At 43.6% G+C, this 19,286-nt stretch overlaps 1 protein-coding gene across 1 annotated transcript in view; it reads right to left on the bottom strand.

Annotated features, from left to right (window-relative positions):
• LOC126295469 (pleckstrin homology domain-containing family G member 5) overlaps nucleotides 1-19,286 on the bottom strand; it is a 1,663,439-nt gene that overhangs the window by 1,560,822 nt on the left and 83,331 nt on the right. The window contains exon 2 of the mRNA XM_049988005.1: nucleotides 8,098-9,678. Within this exon, the coding sequence (XP_049843962.1) occupies nucleotides 8,098-8,829 (732 nt within the window). The 5' untranslated portion in view covers nucleotides 8,830-9,678. The remainder of the gene's footprint in view (nucleotides 1-8,097; nucleotides 9,679-19,286) is intronic.

The raw sequence follows: 19,286 nt of genomic DNA, 5'->3' as shown, positions 1-19,286 counted from the left end.
ACAGCGCACAGCAGTTGGCTTGGGAAGTCATCCAGCACCCACCCCGTTCGCCTGATTTTGCGCCGTAGATTTCCACGTTTTCCGCTTTCTAATCGAAGAACCTTCAAAGAATTTACTTTCGGCATGAGATGCGCTCCGGACGTGATTCGACGAGTTCTTCGCCCCGAAACCACCAGATTTATCTGTTGGGTTTATGAAACTGATGGTACACTTATGCACTAACCTAATACACCAGGCAATGTCATCGACCGGTAACCACCACAACTACAACATCATGTAAGGTGGCACGTAACTAGCCGGAACTGTACTGCATACTGAGCTATGCAGGTGGTTACCATTTCCATGCAACCACACAGGCCAGCTATACAATCGTATTAATTTTGCATGTACGGAAAGCTTAAGCAACATGTTTCAGATTCAGAAACTTCAAACCTCTTGGCAGATTAAAACTATGTGCCGGACCGAGACGCGAACTCGGCTCCCGAGTCTACAACTTGTTTGTGTGAGAGAAAATCATGTTATGCCTCGCTTGCCTTTAACGCGAATCTCTCGCCCAGGGCAAAGCACCAAGTGACTGGAAAAACGCGCAGGTGACTACCGTATATAAGAAGGGCAAAAGAAGAGACCAGTAAAATTACAGGCCAACATCCCTACCATCCCTTCGCTGCACAATCGTTTAACATACTCCGAGGTCGGGTATAATAATTTTTTTGAGAGGGAAAAACTTCTGCGCACATACAGGGTGTTTCAAAAATGACCGGTATATTTGAAACGGCAATACAAACTAAACGAGCAGCGATAGAAATACACCGTTTGTTGCAATATGCTTGAACAACAGTACATTTTCAGGCAGACAAACTTTCGAAATTAGAGTAGTTACAATTGTCAACAACAGATGGCGCTGCGGTCTGGGAAACTCTATACTACGATATTTTCCACGTATCCACCATGCGTAGCAATAATATGGCGTAGTCTCTCAATGAAATTACCCGAAACCTTTGACAACGTGTCTGGCGGAATGGCTTCACATGCACATGAGATGTACTGCTTTAGCTGTTCAATTGTTTCTGGATTCTGGCGGTACACCTGGTCTTTCAAGTGTCCCCACAGAAAGAAGTCACAGGGGTTCATGTCTGGCGAATAGGAAGGCCAATCCACGCCGCCTCCTGTACGTTTCGGATAGCCCAAAGCAATCACACGATCATCGAAATATTCATTCAGGAAATTAAAGACGTCGGCCGTGCGATGTGGCTGGGCACCATCTTGCATAAACCACGAGGTGTTCGCAGTGTCGTCTAAGGCAGTTTGTACCGCCACAAATTCACGAAGAATGTCCAGATAGCGCGATGCAGTAATCGTTTCGGATCTGAAAAATGGGCCAATGATTCCTTTGGAAGAAATGGCGGCCCAGACCAGAACTTTTTGAGGATGCAGGGACGATGGGACTGCAACATGGGGCTTTTCGGTTCCCCATATGCGCCAGTTCTGTTTATTGACGAAGCCGTCCAGGTAAAAATAAGCTTCGTCAGTAAACCAAATGTTGCCCACATGCATATCACCATCAATCCTGTGCACTATATCGTTAGCGAATGTCTCTCGTGCAGCAATGGTAGCGGCGTTGAGGGGTTGCCGCGTTTGAATTTTGTATGGATAGAGGTGTAAACTCTGGCGCATGAGACGATACGTGGACATTGGCGTCATTTGGACCGCAGCTGCAACACGGCGAACGGAAACCCGAGGCCACTGTTGGATCAGCTGCTGCACTAGCTGCGCGTTGCCCTCTGTGGTTGCCGTACGCGGTCGCCCTACCTTTCCGGCAAGTTCATCCGTCACGTTCCCAGTCCGTTGAAATTTTTCAAACAGATCCTTTATTGTATTGCTTTTCGGTCCTTTGGTTACATTAAACCTGCGTTGAAAACTTGGTCTTGTTGCAACAACACTGTGTTCTAGGCGGTGGTATTCCAACACCAGAAAAGTCCTCTGTTCTAAGGAATAAACCACGTTGTCCACAGCACACTTGCACGTTGTGAACAGCACACGCTTACAGCAGAAAGACGACGTACAGAATGGCGCACCCACAGACTGCGTTGTCTTCTATATCTTTCACATCACTTGCAGCGCCATCTGTTGTTGAAAATTCTAACTACTGTAATTTCGAAAGTTTGTCCGCCTGAAAATGTACTGTTGTCCCAAGCATGTTGCAACAAACGGTGTATTTCTATCGCTGCTCGTTTAGTTTTTATTGCCGTTTCAAATATACCGGTCAGTTTTGAAACACCCTGTATCAGCACTGTTTTGGAAAGCGTCGCTCGTTCGAAACTCAGCTTGTCTTTTTCTCACATGATAAACTGCGAAGGTGAACGCGGGGATTCCATATTCTTACATTTCCGAAAAGCATCTGACATGGTGCCATACTGCCGACTGTTACAGAAGATACAAGCGTGCGGAATAGGTTACGTGTATGTGAGTGCCTCGAAGACTTCTTAAGCAGTAGAGCTCAACACGTTGTCCTCGAGTGTTCATCAGGGAGGTATCGACGGAGAGCACCATAGAAGTGTGATAGGACCTCAGTTGTTCTCTGTATACGCAAATGATTCGGCGGACAGGGTGGGCAGCAATCTGCTATTGTTTCCTGATGATGCCGTGGTGTACGGTAAGGTGTCCAAGTTGAGTGACTGTAGGAAGGTACAAGATCACTTAAATAAAGATTCTAGTTGCTGTGTTGAATGGCAGCTACACTACATTATAAAAAGTATCCGGACACCCTTAGACATCATGAGGGAGCAGAATGGGGCGGTCTGAGGAACTCGTGGACTTCGAACGTGGTCAGATGATTCAGTGTCCCTTGTGTCTTACGTCTGTACGTGAGATTTCTACAGTCCTAAACATCCTCAGGTCCACTGTTTCTGATGTGATACTGAAGCGGAAACGTGAACGGACACGTGCAGCGCAAAAGCGTACAGGCCGACCTCGTCTGTTGACTGACAGCGACCACCCACAGTTGAAGAGGGTCGTAATGTGTAATACGCAGACATCTATCCAGACCATCACACAGGAATTCCAAACTGCATCAGGATCCACTGCAAGTACTGTGACAGTTAGGCGGGAGGTGAGAAAACTTGGATTTCACGGTCGAGCAGCTGCTCATAAGCTACGCATCTCGCCTGTAAATGACAAACGACGCCTCGCTATGGGTAACGAGCGTAAACATTGGACGATTGAACAGTGGAAAAACGTTGTGCGGGGTGAATAATCACGGAACACAATGTGGCGATCTGATGTGTGGCTGTCGGTATAGCGAATGCCGGGTAAACGCCATCTGCCAGCGTGTGTAGTGCCACGAGTAAAATCCGCAGGCGATGGTGTTATGGTGTAGTCGTGTTTTTCATGGAGGGGGTTTCCGCTCTTGTTGTCTTGCGTGGCAATATCACAGTACAGACCTACACTGATGTTTTAAGCACCTTCCTGCTTCACACTGTTGAAGAGCAATGCGGGAGATGGCGATTGCATCTTTCAACACGATCGAGCACCTGTTCATAATGCACGGCCTGTGGCGGAGTGGTTACAAGGCAATAACATCCCTGTGGCCTGCACAGAGTCCTGACCTGAATCTATAGAACACCTTTGGGACGTTTTGGAACGTCGACTTCGTGCCAGGCCTCACCGACCGTCATCGATACCTCTCCTCAGTGCAGAACTCCGTGAAGAATGGGCTGCCATTCGCCAAGAAACGTTCCAGCACTTGACTGAACGTAAGCCTGCGAGAGTGGAAGCTGTCATCAAGGCTAAGGGTGGGCGAACGCCACACTGAATTTCAACATTAACGATGAAGGGCGCCACACACTTGTAAGTCATTTTCATGCAGCTGTCTGAACATTTTTGATCACATAGTTTATCTCTAAATGTAGAAAAACGTAAGTTAATGCGGATGAGTAGGAAAAACAAACTATAATATTCAGATACAGCATTAGTAGTTTCCTACAGATACAGTCACTTCGTTTAAATATCTGAGCTTAACATTGCAAAGTGATATGAAATGGAACGAGCCTGGAAGGATTGTAGTAGGGGGGTCGGATGAGCTTACTAGGAAAATTTTAGGAAGGTGTGTTTCATCTGTAAAGAGAACTGCATGCAAGATGCTAGCGTGACCTACTCTTGAATACTGCTCAAGTGTATGGGATCTGCACCAGGTCGCCTCAAAGGAAGACATCAAAACAGTTCAGGGGCCAGCTGCTACATATTTGTTGCATTAGGGCCGAAGAACATGCAGGTATCACGGAGGTGTTTCAAGAATCCAAATGGGAGTCACTGGAGGAAAGGCGACGTTCTTCTGGACGAACACTATTGAGAACATGTAGAGAACCGACATTTGAGGCTGACTGCAGAACGATTCCGTTGCCCACCAAAGTACTTCGTGAAACGACTGTGAAGATAAGATTAGAGAGAACTGTGCTTGTATGGAAGAATACAGATATTCGTTTTTCCTTCGCTCTATCTGCAAGTGGAGCAGGACAGGAAATGACTAGCAGTGGTACAAAGTACCCTCCACCACGGTGCCATATAGTGGCTTGCAGAGTATCTATGTAGATGTGTGTGTACATGTATGAAGGACTGCTGCTGCTGGTTCAGGGGAGGCAACCGAACAGCGAGGTCATCGGTCCCATCGGATTGGGGAAGGATGTCGGACGTGTCCTTTCAAAGGAACCGTCCCAGCATTTGCCTGAAGCGATTCAGGGAAATCACGGAAAACCTAAATCGGCATGGCCGGACGCGGGTTTGAACTGTCGTCTTCCCAGATGCGGGTCCAGTCTGCTAACCACCGCATGAAGGGAGAAATGTCTACCAGCACATATCCAGCAATCGACAGCTGTGGGTTTGCGACCTATCAAGACTATTTATCGTTCCATAATGGATATATATATATATATATATATATATATATATATATATATATATATATATATATATATATATATGGTGAGTCACCTAACATTACCACTGGACATATTTCATAAACCACATCAAATACTGACGAACCGATTCCACAGACCGAACGTGAGGAGAGGGGCCAGTGTAATTGGTTAATAAAAACAATAAAAAACGCACAGAAGTATGTTTTTTAACACAAACCTAGTTTTTTTTAAAATGGAACCCCATTAGTTTTGTTAGCACATCTGAACTTATAAACAAATACGTAATCAGTGCCGTTTGTTGCATTCTAAAATGTTAATTACATCCGGAGATATTGTAACCTAAAGTTGACGCTTGAAACCTCCGACGTTCAGTTGCGTGTTGTAACAAACACGGGCCACGGGCGTTTCATAGGACGTGGAGGACGCATAAATTGGCAAGCCCATTCTCCTGATCTTACACCTCTGGACTTCTTTCTGTGGGGTACGTTAAAGGAGAATGTGTACCGTGATGTGCCTACAACCCGAGAGGATATGAAACAACGTATTGTGGCAGCCTGCGGCGACATTACACCAGATGTACTGCGGCGTGTACGACATTCATTACGCCAGAGATTGCAATTGTGTGCAGCAAATCATGGCCACCACATTGAACATCTATTGGCCTGACATGTCGGGACACACTCTATTCCACTCCGTAATAGAAAACAGAAACCACGTGTGTACGTGTACCTCACCCTTCATGGTAATGTACATGTGTGTCAGTGAAAAAGGCCAATAAAAAGGTGTTAGCATGTGGACGTAATGTGCCGTTCCAGTCTCTTCTGTACCTAAGGTCCATCACCGTTCCCTTTGGATCCCTACGTAATTCGGTGCTCTCCGATACACACGATCGAACAGCGGAGGGGTGGTACTCAAGCGTCAACTTTATGTTACAATATCTCCGGATGTAAGTAACATTTTACAATGCAACAGATGGCACTGATTACGTATTTGTTTATAAGTTCAGATGTGCTAACAAAACTAATGGGGTTCTATTTAAAAAAAACTAGGTTTGTGTTGAAAAACATACTTCCGTGCGTTTTTTTATTGTTTTTATTAACCAATTACACTAGCCCCTCTCCTCACGTTCGGTCTGTGGAATCGATTCGTCAGTATTTCATGTGGTTTACGAAATATATCCAGCGGTAATGTTAGGTGACTCACCATATATATATATATATATATATATATATATATATATATATATATATATATATATATCCATCATGGTATGATAAAATAGTCTTGATAGGTCGCAAACCCACAGCTGTCTATTTCTGGACATGTGCTGGTACACATTTCCCCTTCATACAGTGGTTCTACATCTACATCCATACTCCGCAAGCCACCTAATGGTGTGTAGTGGAGGGTACCTTGAGTACCTATATCAGTTCTCCCTTCTATTCCAGTCTCGTATTGTTCGTGGAAAGAAAGATTGTCGGTATGCCTCTGTGTGGGCTCTAATCTCTCTGATTGTATTCTCATTGTCTCTTCGCAAGATATACGTAGGAGGGAGCAACATACTGCTGTGTGTGTGTGTGTGTGTGTGTGTGTGTGTGTGTGTGTGTGTGTGTGTGTGTGTGTGTGCGTCTGAGACATTACCTTTCAACAAGATTACGCAACACCACGTGTTGTCCATACAGTCCTGATGCAGAGAGTGCTCAGTTGTATCCCTACCAGCATTCTCTTCCCCACTGGAAACATCAGGTCAAAAGTTGCCATCAGTGTGCAGCCACTGTGACTGATGAATTCTGGCAGCAGAGTTAAAGCAGGATGGGATGACATACCCACTTCTGTCACCCAGAGTCAGTTCAACTCAATAATTAGCCAGATTAGAGCAGTTATTGCTGGTATCGGTGTACTATAATTTGCACCCACAAATTATGCACATTTTAGTCACATATTCTTCTTATTACAATTTAATATGTACAGAAGTATTCTTTTGGGTATTTCAACTTTTTTTCCATTTACTGGGGAGTTGGACCATCACATCAGCCACCTACCAGAAAGACCAACAAATTTTATTCAAGGGTGTCTTCTTTTACCCTCGCATAATGCAGTACTTAAGTAGAAGGCAGCAGCTGCTGGTATTGTTCCATCTGTGGAATTTTCTTTCCTCAGTAACCAACAAAGTTAGTGACCATTGCTCTGCCACCTGGTGAAGCACCTGATTGGATGTTACCAACACCACATAGGGAGTAAAAATTGAGTTTGAGGTATAATGCCAAGAATAAATAATAATTCTTCCCACTATACTGTGTGCACACAGTGAGCAAAGTTTTGTTATTTAATATATGCTCCTACTGCTGCAATTTTAATGGCCAGCATTGTTTAAAGGACAATGTAGGGGAAACTTTGTATAATGACTGTTGTTGTTGTTGTTGTTGTTGTGGTATTCAGTCCTGAGACTGGTTTGATGCAGCTCTCCATGCTACTCTATCCCGTGGAAGCTTCTTCATCTCCCAGTACCTACTGCAACCTACATCCTTCTGAATCTGCTTAGTGTACTCATCTCTCGGTCTCCCTTTACGGTTTTTACCCTCCACGCTGCCCTCCAGTACTAAATTGGTGATCCCTTGATGCCTCAGAACATGTCCTACCAACTAATCCTTTCGTCTGGTCAATTTGTGCCACAAACTCCTCTTCTCCCCAGTTCAATACCTCCTCATTAGTTCTACCCATCTAATATACTATTCCAACTTCTAGGTATTTCACATGCATACCATGTCTCCCGTCTTTTGTCTTTACGGAGCACACCTAAGACAGGTCTTACCAACACTTGATTCAGCGCAGTGCTGAAACATGGCCATTCTTCAGGTCCTCTCATACCTCTGCCGAAGTGGGGCAGTACCTTGCTACCGTATTGGTCAGCCACATTTCAGGCGCTCAAAACTCTGGTAAATTTCTTCTCTTTGGTACCACCAAAGGTGGCCAAAGGATCGTCTCAAAGATGATCATATATGCACATTCACTATCTGCAGTTAGCAGACGACCATACATTCATTCATTTCACAGATCTCACCACCACATTTCGAAAGCTTCTATTCTCTTCTTGTCTAAACTACTATACAAGAAAAAAAGGATTTGATAAGCCACGAAGTGATGGGCTGGTGCCGATCATTTTAAGACCATGAGAGGGACTCACCTGGAATTCCGGATCCTTGCTGTAGGCTCCAGAGTCCTCAATGACCAGACTGCGTGTCTTGAACTCCAGGTCTTTGGTGGGCACACCGACGATGGCATCGGTGGGTTTCGCCAGCGCCCTCTGCTCCTTCATCAGCTCCGCGTCCTCCTCGTCCTCTATGAAGCTGTCCCTCTTGTCGTCGACGAGGAACCTGCCGGCACCCGCCTCCTCTTCCGGCACGTCCTCCTGGAGGGACTGGAGCGACGCTGACCACGCAGTCTTCTTGAGGCCGCCCACCTTGTTGAGGTCCCGGCCGAAGCTGAAACTCCTCCTCAGTGGCGAACTCCTCACGAAGTTGCCGATCGTCTTCTTGATGGCTGTCGCCGCATTAGACAGGTCTTCGGTGGATCTCCTCAGCGCCTTAAAGCTGCCCCTCAGACCTCTGTCCCTGCCCTGCAGACCGGAGCCCGACGCTGTCGTAGCATCTGCGCCGGCCCTGCCTTCGGCTGCAGCATCTCTGGTTGCAGGCGGAGTGGAACGTCTGTCGCGCTTGGGATCTTTGGCCGCGGCCGCCGCAGCTGCAGCCGTTGTGTTGCCCGCGCCTGACTTGCGCGCCTTCTTTTGTTGCGCCTCTGGCTTCGTTCGCGGGTTTGAATTTGTTGCGGCTGCCGTAGTGTTAGCCGACGCCTGCGCCTTGTTCTTAGACTTTTTCGAGGACCTCCTCTGTCCCTGAATTTGCTCTGAAAGCGTCATGTTTCTTTACTTCGTAAGTTCCAGTAGCTGTCCTGAATTTTACAAATCAGTCGACCAACGAATTTCGAAACAGCAACTACGCTAATAATTACTCACAAATAACGGAACCAAACTGCTCTCAATAACAATAACTCACTTATACCACTAAAACACACAACCATCTCTCAGTTTTGCGGAAAGTACTTCTGCCATAAAGTGATCACTGAAAAAATCTCACTCTTTATTATTAGCTAAGGCACTAGGATGCTCTTCTGTGCGTATTGTTTCTCTATGTACTTTATTAAATACGTGCACACCAAAATAACTACGTGATGGACATTCTCAACACAGTATTGCATAAAAAAGACCACAGTAAGTTTAACACGGTGCGATGTAGTTGTAAAACGTGAAAAAATCGTCACATGCACGACAGAAAAACAGACTAGAAATTAAACTTTGGCTATGTGCATTGCTATCACAAAAAAATCACTTGTACTGCATCATTCTCTATCTAACACTCTAACTACAGAAGTTCAGCTATAGTTTTGTGAACATTACTACTTACGAGAATAACGGTCCATTAGGCAAACAATGTGATCACGACAACAAGAAATATCCAATTTCACATGGCTAATGTCGTCCCACTGTTGCTGAACAACTTTCTCGCAAGTCTTAAAAATTCATGCACACAGTACTCAATATTTTGTTGTTAGCAAATTCTGAACATCACAAAATTGCGGGGAATAAATTTCATATGGCAATCCTGGAAGAAGTTTGTATGTTTGCAGCTTGTTCTGTTCGTGGCTTTGCTTCTTCCACTCAACTGCATCCTTGTAGAAAAATTCAGCTTCCAGTATTTCGAGTGTCCAACTGAAACAGAAAGAGAGGGAGTCTTTCATTAGAATAAAATTTTGTTAGCACAGGAACATGTATATATATACCATGTATCATTATTAATGAAGGAAATTGCAGAAAAACCTGCAGTTGATAAACATATAGTGTAAATACTGGCAGATAAATATGGATATAATCAAGTCTGATCTAATGAGGCCATACGTGGAAAAAGCATACTTTTTTATTATACCATTGCATAGTAGCTCTGGAACCAGAAAATCTGGCCAAAATGTGTACATATTGTTATATTGTTTCTCAAACTACTCATTATGAAAGTGATGATATGTGTTTTGGAAATTTGCAGAATTTATTTTACATAAATTTATAGTTATCATTGAAAAATAATGTTAGTTCAAAAAATGGATAGATAAATTTGTATTGTTCGATTTGACCATCACAGACAGTGGTGCCGAAACCCAAGTACACATACAAAACGTGACTGTTTTATTAAAACTGATGCACAAACATTTTTCAAGCCATTATATGTTTCAGAAATGAAGTTTAATAATGAAATTAAAGGTGTCATAGAATATTCTAGAAGCCAATGAGCAAAAATTGATGATAATTATTGAAACTTGATGTCGAGTAATAGTAAAATAGGGATTGTGAAAACAGAAAAGAGTGCTGAATAAGGCATAATTTAATTTTCTTTGAAAATGAAACATTAAATCAAGAACTTCGATCAAAATATTCCATCTCGGGCTATTAAAATTATCTTCATTGAAGTTGTTTGAATCTACTGGCTGAGATACAGTGGAATCGTTTGTTGCCTATGAAAGTTTCAAAGTTTTTAATTTCTTTCTTAGGAATTACATATTGAAACAATTTTGTTATACACACACAATGTCAAAAAAAGATAATATATTAAACGATAATTCCATTATAAGGAAATCACAAGAAACAAATTCTTTCAGCTAATGGAAATCGATTATATACACTACTGTCCATTAACATTGCTACACCACGAAGATGACGTGCTACAGACGCGGAATTTAACCGACAGGAACAAGATGCTGTGATATGCAAATGATTAGATTTTGAGAACATTCCCACAAGGTTGGCACCGGTGGCGACACCTACAACATGCTGAAATGACGCAAGTTTCCAACCGATTTCTCATACACAAACAGCAGTTGACCGGCGTTGCCTGGTGAAACGTTGTTGTGATGCCTCGTGTAAGGAGGAGAAATGCGTACCGTCACGTTTCCGACTTTGATAAAGGTCGGGTTGTAGCCTATCGCGATTGCGGTATATGGTATCGCGACATTGCTGCTCGCGTTGATCGAGATCCAATGACTGTTAGCAGAATATGGAATCGGTGGGTTCAGGAGGGTAATACGGAACGCCGTGCTGGATCCCAACGGCCTCGTATCACTAGCAGTCGAGATGACAGGCATCTTATCCGCATGGCTGTAACGGATCGTGCAGCCACGTCTCGATCCCTGATTCAACAGATGGGGACGTTTGCAAGACAACAACCATCTGCACGAACAGTTCGACGACGTTTGCAGCAGCACGGACTATCAGCTCAGAGACCGTGGCTGTGGTTACCCATGACGCTGCATCACAGACAGGAGCGCCTGCGATGTTGTACTCAACGACGAACCTATTTGCACGAATGGCAAATCGTCATTTTTTCGGATGAATGCAGGTTCTGTTTACAGCGTCGTGATGGTCGCATCCGTGTTTGGCGACATTGCGTTGAACGCACATTGGAAGCGTGTATTCGTCATCGCCATACTGGCGTCTCACCTGGCGTGATGTTATGGGGTACCATTGGTTACAGGTCTCGGTCACCTCTTGTTCGCATTGACGGCACTTTGAACAGTGGACGCTACATTTCAGATGTGTTACGACCTGTGGATCTACCCTCCATTCGATCGCTGCAAAACCCTACATTTCAGCAGGATAATGCACGACCGCATGTTGCAGGTCCTGTACGGGCCTTTCTGGATACAGAAAATGTTCGACTGCAGCTCTGGCAAGCACATTCTCCAGATCTCTCACCAACTGAAAACGTCTGGTCAATGGTGGCCGAGCAACTGGCTCGTCACAATACGCCAGTCACTACTCTTCATGAACTGTGGTATCGTGTTGAAGCTGCATGGGCAGCTGTACCTGTACACGCCATCCGGGCTCTGTTTGACTCAATGCCCAGGCGTATCAAGGCCAGAGGTGGTTGTTCTGGGTACTGATTTCTCAGGATCTATGCACCCAAATTGCGTGAAAATGTAATCACATGTCAGTTCTAGTATAATATATTTGTCCAATGAATACCCGTTTATCATGTGCATTTCTTCTTGGTGTAGCTATTTTAATGGCCAGCAGTGTATTTCAACACAAAAGTAGAAATTTTCTAGATACAGTTAAATACACAACTACTCCCATTAAATGATAACAAACAATGGAGCTTTACTTAGGATTTCTTTTCTCGTATTACTCTGATAATCATAGACATCTGAAAAACAGATGCACTTCTGCTATTGCTAGGAAGCGAACTGCTTCAAAATATGGTTGCTGTTGCACCAAAGTATAAGCCTGAACGCAAATTATGTAACATTTTCATAAAACTATTCCTTATATTGTAAAAAATTTCTAATACCCACTTTTTTTTAACATTGGACTTAACATCTGAGGTCATCAGTCCCCTAGAACTTAGAACTACTTAAACTTAACCAACCTAAGGACATCACACGCATCCATGCCCGAGGCAGGATTCGAATCTGCGACCGTAGCGTACCAGTCCAGATCGATTTAAGGGAAATAAACGTAAAAATCTTGCAGAGTTATGGAAATAGTTTCACAGGAGTATAATCCAACTATAAGGAGAGTCGCTAACTAACTCCTCGTTCATTCTGCTCTTGAGCGTTATTATCCTATCTGGGGAATATATCACGAACTAGATTAACGAAACAGATAGAACGTATGACGGAAAAAAAAGAAAAGTGCAGGAATCGGTTAAAATTTATGGGCGAAAAGGTATCAATGAAAAAATTCGCTAATGACTTTGCTGTCCTCAGTAAAAGTGGGAATAATTGCAGGGCCTGAGACAGGCGAAATACCATCAGACTTCAAGAAGAATATAATAATTCCAATCCCAAAGAAAGCAGGTGTTGACAGATGTGAAAATTACCGAACTATCAGTTTAATAAGTCACAGCTGCAAAATACTAACGCGAATTCTTTACAGACGAATGGAAAAACTGATAGAAGCCGACCTCGGGGAAGGTTAGTTTGGATTCCGCAGAAATGTTGGAACACGTGAGGCAAAACTGACCCTACAACTTATCTTAGAAGAAAGATTAAGGAAAGGCAAACCTACGTTTCTAGCATTTGTAGACTTAGAGAAAGCCTTTGACAATGTTGATTGGAATACTCTCTTTCAAATTCTGAAGGTAGCAGCGGTAAAATACACGGAGCGAAAGGCTATTTACAATTTGTACAGAAACCAGATGGCAGTTACAAGAGTCGAGGGACACGAAACGGAAGCAGTGGTTGGGAAGGGAGTGAGACAGGGCTGTAGTCTCTCCAGTTAAGGGAACAAAAGAAAAATCCGGAGTAGGTATTAAAATCCATGGAGAAGAAATAGAAACTTTGAGGTTCGCCGATGACATTGTAATTCTGTCAGAGACAGCAAAGGACTTGGAAGAGCAGTTGAATGGAATGGATAGTGTCTTGAAAGGAGGATCTAAGATGAACATCAACAAACGCAAAACGAGGACAATGGAATGTAGTCGAATTAAGTCGGGTGATGTTGAGGGTATTAGATTAGGAAATGAGTCACTTAAAGTAGTAAAGGAGTTTTGCTATTTGGGGAGCAAAATAACTGATGATGGTCGAAGTAGAGAGGATATGAAATGTAGACTGGCAATGGCAAGGAAAGCGTTTCTGAAGAAGAAAAATTTGTTAACATCGTGTATAGATTTAAGTGACAGGATGACATTTCTGAAAGTATTTGTATGGAGTGTAGCTATGTATGGAAGTGAAACATGCACGATAAATAGTTTGGACAAGAAGAGAATAGAAGCTTTCGAAATGTGGTGCTACAGAAGAATGCTGAAGATTAGATGGGTAGACCACATAACTAATGAGGAGATATTGAAGAGAATTGGGGAGAAGAGGAGTTTGTGGCACAACTTGATAAGAAGAAGGGATCCGTTGGTAGAACATGTTGTGAGGCATTAAGGGATCACCAATCTATTATTGGAGGGCAGAGTGGAGAGTAAAAATCGTAGAGGGAGAGCAAGAGATGAACACACTAAGCAGATTCAGAAGGATGTAGACTGCAGCAGGTACTGAGATATGATGAAGCTTGCACAGAATTGAGTAGCATGGAGAGCTGCATCAAACCAGTCTCAGGACAGAAGACCACAATAATAACAACAACAACAACAACAACAACAACAACGTGAATAGGATAAGGCCCGAGAATAACTCGAAGAAATCCGAAAGTAATGAGATGCAGCAGAAGTGAAAGGATCGATAAACTGAACCTCAAAATGCTTGACAGCCAAGTACACGAAGTTAAGGAATTCTTCTGCCTTGGAAGCAAAATTAGTAATGACAGAATAAGCAAGGAGGAGGCAGAGAACAGAGATGAAGAGGGCATTTCTGCTAAAAATAAGTTTAGTAGTATCATAAATCGGCCGTAATTTAAGGAAGAAATTTCTGACGCGTTTGAAACACAGTTTTGTACAGTAGTGAATAACGAACTGTGAGGAAAACCAGGAAAGTAGAAAACCGGAGTGTTTGCGATGCGGTAGTACATAAGGATGTTGAAATTAGCTGCACGATAAGATAAGAAATGAGAAGCTTTTCCGCGGAATTGGGGAGGAAAGGAACATACGGAAAACACTGACAAGAAGAAGTAACACGAACATACGGAAAACATTGAGAAGAAAAAGTGACAGAAAGACAGAGCGTGTGTGTCGAGACATCAGAGAATAACGTCCCAGGTACTGGTGGGAGCTGGCCGGCCCGTGTGACCGAGCGGTTCTAGGTTCTTCAGTCCTGAACCACGCGGCTGCAGGTCCGAATCCTGCCCGGGGCACGGACGTGTGCGATACCCTTAGGATAGTTATGTTTAAGTTGTTTTAAGTCTAGGGGACTGATAACCTGAGATGTTAAGTCCCATAGTGCTTAGAGCCATATGAACCATTTTTAAACTAGTGGGAGTTGTAGAGGCTAAAGTCTGTAGAAGAGGAGAGAGATTAGGAATACACACAGCGAATAATTGGGGAAGTAGGTTGGAAGTTTTATTCTGAGCTGCAAAGGTTGGCAGAGGAGAGGAACAAATGTAGAAATCGGACAACAATGAAATATTTTGATTCAGTTTCAAGATACATAGAACCGCAGTTCAGTACGCAATTACAGTAGAACCCCTCTAATCCGTCACCTCCGCGACCGGGACCGTGGTCGGAACCAGAAAAAGGTCGGATTATCCGAAAAATCTAATATTTATTGCAGAAAATATAAAAAAGACATTTAGTACAAAAAATTAAATGATTTAAGAACTAAAAAACGTCTACTGTAATATAAAAAGATGTTTTTTTACACAGTGTTAAACAGTATATTAACTAAAAAAGTCTACACACACTATAAAATGTATAGGTTTTAAAAGGAAAAACGACAAACAAATTACAGTACTGTACTGTACATAATAACGTATAAACGATATGTACTGTAAACTAAAACAATGTTTATAGCACTGTATATAAGAAAGAAACTTTTTACAAATAAATAAACTACTGTATGTATAAACTAAGAAATGATTAGACTGTATGCATTGTTTTTACAGTAAAAACGAAAACAAACTACTTGGAAAAAAGTCAGGGATACATTTTTGACGAGTTTTCCAACGATCAGTCCAGCCTTCACTGGCAGCAAATTTACTTTCGGCTTCCAGTTTTTTGTGCAAAATTATCAGTTTTTCTTTGAGAATTGGTCCCGATATCGGAGTTTCTTTCCTTCTTTCTTGACAAAACCACATCCAGAATGCCTTATCAAGCAGTTCAAGTTTAGGCTTCTTTAATGTTTTGCGATTCTTCAGAGTGTTTTCACCATCAATCGTAACTGTATACGAGTCAATATCTTTCCGACTCTTCTTCCAATCCTTAATTGTCGTAACACTTACATTAAGTTTCTTTGCAATTTTTTTGGAGCTAATCCCCTTCGTCCAGTCTTTCTAGCACTGCTAATTTTTCATTTAGTGAAAGAGTTACGTGTTTACTTTCGAATCCAGACAAGATGAAAAACAGACAACTGTACACACAGTGAATCTACAGCAATAAGCACTGTAGAGAACACAGCATAAAGCAAACAACGAAGTTTTTTAATCCCAACAAAGGATTAAACTGCACAATAACGCACAGTATAACAATGTGCACAGCGATCGACACAGCAACAATGGCCTGACAGGCGTCCAGTCAGTGACAAGTCGGCAGAGGCTGGCGAGCCTGAGTACGGTCGGACTAAACAGAGTGACGGACCATCCAAGGTCGGATTAGAGGGGTTCTACTGTAAAAGAAAATTGAAAAGTGGTTGAATACTACAAAAAATCACCTGTATTCTCCTTTTATTTCCAGTTTTTTGAAACTCTGCTCAAACCTCATGTTGTATCTGGAGTCATGCCACTATTTGGGCATTACGAAAAGTCAGTACTAAAGTGTGAAAACTCAGGCTGAAGAATTATTTCGTGTTAATTTGTCCGTTTTCAAGGACTACAAGCAGACAAAGACATAGTATGTAGACAAAGGCAGCAGAGTCGATACTTTCCATTGTAACTGTATACTATGCACGAACTGTTGTTAGGTTTTTAATTTATGTTACCATAATTTTCTTCCTCCTTTATCATTTCATGGAAATGGCAGACAAATCTGTAATCAAGTACACTCCCGGAAATTGAAATAAGAACACCGTGAATTCATTGTCCCACGAAGGCGAAACTTTATTGACACATTCCTGGGGTCAGATACATCACATGATCACACTGACAGAACCACAGGCACATAGACACAGGCAACAGAGCATGCACAATGTCGGCACTAGTACAGTGTATATCCACCTTTCGCAGCAATGCAGGCTGCTATTCTCCCATGGAGACGATCGTAGAGATGCTGGATGTAGTCCTGTGGAACGGCTTGCCATGCCATTTCCACCTGGCGCCTCAGTTGGACCAGCGTTCCTGCTGGACGTGCAGACCGCGTGAGACGACGCTGCATTCAGTCCCAAACATGCTCAATGGGGGACAGATCCGGAGATCTTGCTGGCCAGGGTAGTTGACTTACACCTTCTAGAGCACGTCGGGTGGCACGGGATAAATGCGGACGTGCATTGTCCTGTTGGAACAGCAAGTTCCCTTGCCAGTCTAGGAATGGTAGAATGATGGGTTTGATGACGGTTTGGATGTACCATGCACTATTCAGTGTCCCCTCGACGATCACCAGAGGTGTACGGCCAGTGTAGGAGGTCGATCCCCACACCATGATGCCGGGTGTTGGCCCTGTGTGCCTCAGTCGTATGCAGTCCTGATTGTGGCGCTCACCTGCACGGCGCCAAACACGCATACGACCATCATTGGCACCAAGGCAGAAGCGACTCTCATCGCTGAAGACGACACGTCTCCATTCGTCCCTCCATTCACGCCTGTCGCGACACCACTGGAGGCGGGCTGCACGATGTTGGGGCGTGAGCGGAAGACGGCCTAACAGTGTGCGGGACCGTAGCCCAGCTTCATGGAGACGGTTGCGAATGGTCCTCGCCGATACCCCAGGAGCAAGAGTGTCCCTAATGTGCTGGGAAGTGGCGGTGCGGTCCCCTACGGCACTGCGTAGGATCCTACGGTCTTGGCGTGCATCCGTGCGTCGCTGCGGTCCGGTCCCAGGTCGACGGGCACGTGCACCTTCCGCCGACCACTGGCGACAACATCGATGTACTGTGGAGACCTCACGCCCCACGTGTTGAGCAATTCGGCGGTACGTCCACCCGGCCTCCCGCATGCCCACTATACACCCTCGCTCAAAGTCCGTCAACTGCACATACGGTTCACGTCCACGCTGTCGCGTCATGCTACCAGTGTTAAAGACTGCGATGGAGCTCCGTATGCCACGGCCAACTGGCTGACACTGACGGCGGCGGTGTACAAATGCTGCGCAGCTAGCGCCATTCGACGGCCAACACCGCGGTTCGTGGTGTGTCTGCTGTGCCGTGCGTGTGATCATTGCTTGTACAGCCCTCTCGCAGTGTCCGGAGCAAGTATGTTGGGTCTGACACACCGGTGTCAATGTGTTCTTTTTTCCATTTCCAGGAGTGTACTTCTAAGAAACTCATGCTAACAGATGTTCGTGTTTCAAAGTAGCTCCTCAGTTTGCCTCACAAGGGCTGAGTGCACCCCATTTGCCAACAGCGCTCGGCAGACCGGATGGTGACCCATCCAAGTCCGTGACCACGGAACCACATGCCCGCCCAGACGCGGGAGATTGCTGCGTTGCCAGTTGTACACGCCAAGAGAAGCAGCGCCATAGTACAGTATAGTTCGCAAACTTACGTTTCGCGCAGTCTATGAAGTAAAGCCACAACGGCCGCATTAAGCCTTTCGCTGCTACAGAGATGTGCTCCCCGCATTCCGAGCTGTGCGCGATTTTATCATCATTGCACTTCTCGCCTGTGCAGACACGCAGTGTTTCGACTGCTTTGACACTCTTATCATTCGATTTCACAAAAACTATTTGACCCAAAAATTTGATTTTTACACATATTCTTGACTGGTACCTTCCCCCCATAAATGACTTAATTTTGTTTCGATGTTCAGCGGAGTTATTGTGCAGCATTAAATGTAGTAGAGTCTGCAGATGTAAAAGTCCATAGCGTATACTTTCCGTATGGTCGATTTTAGTGGCCACAATGTTGAGAATGAAATGTGGACAAGATACCTAAATTTCATATAAAACTTACTGTATAACAATATCTCATTTAATTTAAGTACCAACTAGGTGTTGCATGTAATATTGAGAAATATTCCGTCTTTCGCGACTGCAATAAAACTTTTATTTATACCACAGTCATTTCGCTTTTTTCTAAAAAGTTCTGATTAAAACAAAGTTGGCGAAGTACACAAAACTGAATTGTGGACGTAATAAAACATAGAAGCTGAAATATATTGTCAGTGAGAGGGAGCGCGCAAAAAATTTGTGTTTGTCACAACGGACAGCAAATACTACCCAAAACGTAGATCATTCGACGACAACATTAAATATGATGATGTTGCCAAAGCAGCGAAGGAAAGAATTGCGTCAGACAATCAAGTAGCTCGGCAATGCACGAGCCGAAATTCTGCTCTAAATAATACTTTTAATACTGTCGCAAAGAATATATTTCAGTATGAATAGTAAAACAGCGACTGCGGAAGAGAAGATATACAAACAAGACAGATAACATGAATATTGTATGTGTGCCTTTTCATTTTTTTTAATTGCTGTGAAAAGAAATATTGGAAGAGAAAATTAGAAAAACCGAAAACTTATTATGATTATAATGAAGAGACAAAGAACTAGAAATTTCGAAAAACTACATTCAAACTAATAAAAT

Source organism: Schistocerca gregaria, chromosome 11 (genome assembly GCF_023897955.1).
Source record: "Schistocerca gregaria isolate iqSchGreg1 chromosome 11, iqSchGreg1.2, whole genome shotgun sequence".
NCBI classification, from domain to species: Eukaryota; Metazoa; Arthropoda; class Insecta; order Orthoptera; family Acrididae; genus Schistocerca; species Schistocerca gregaria.
The sequence above is the reverse complement of the archived record's forward strand: the minus strand, read 5'-3'. Positions and strand labels throughout refer to the sequence as shown.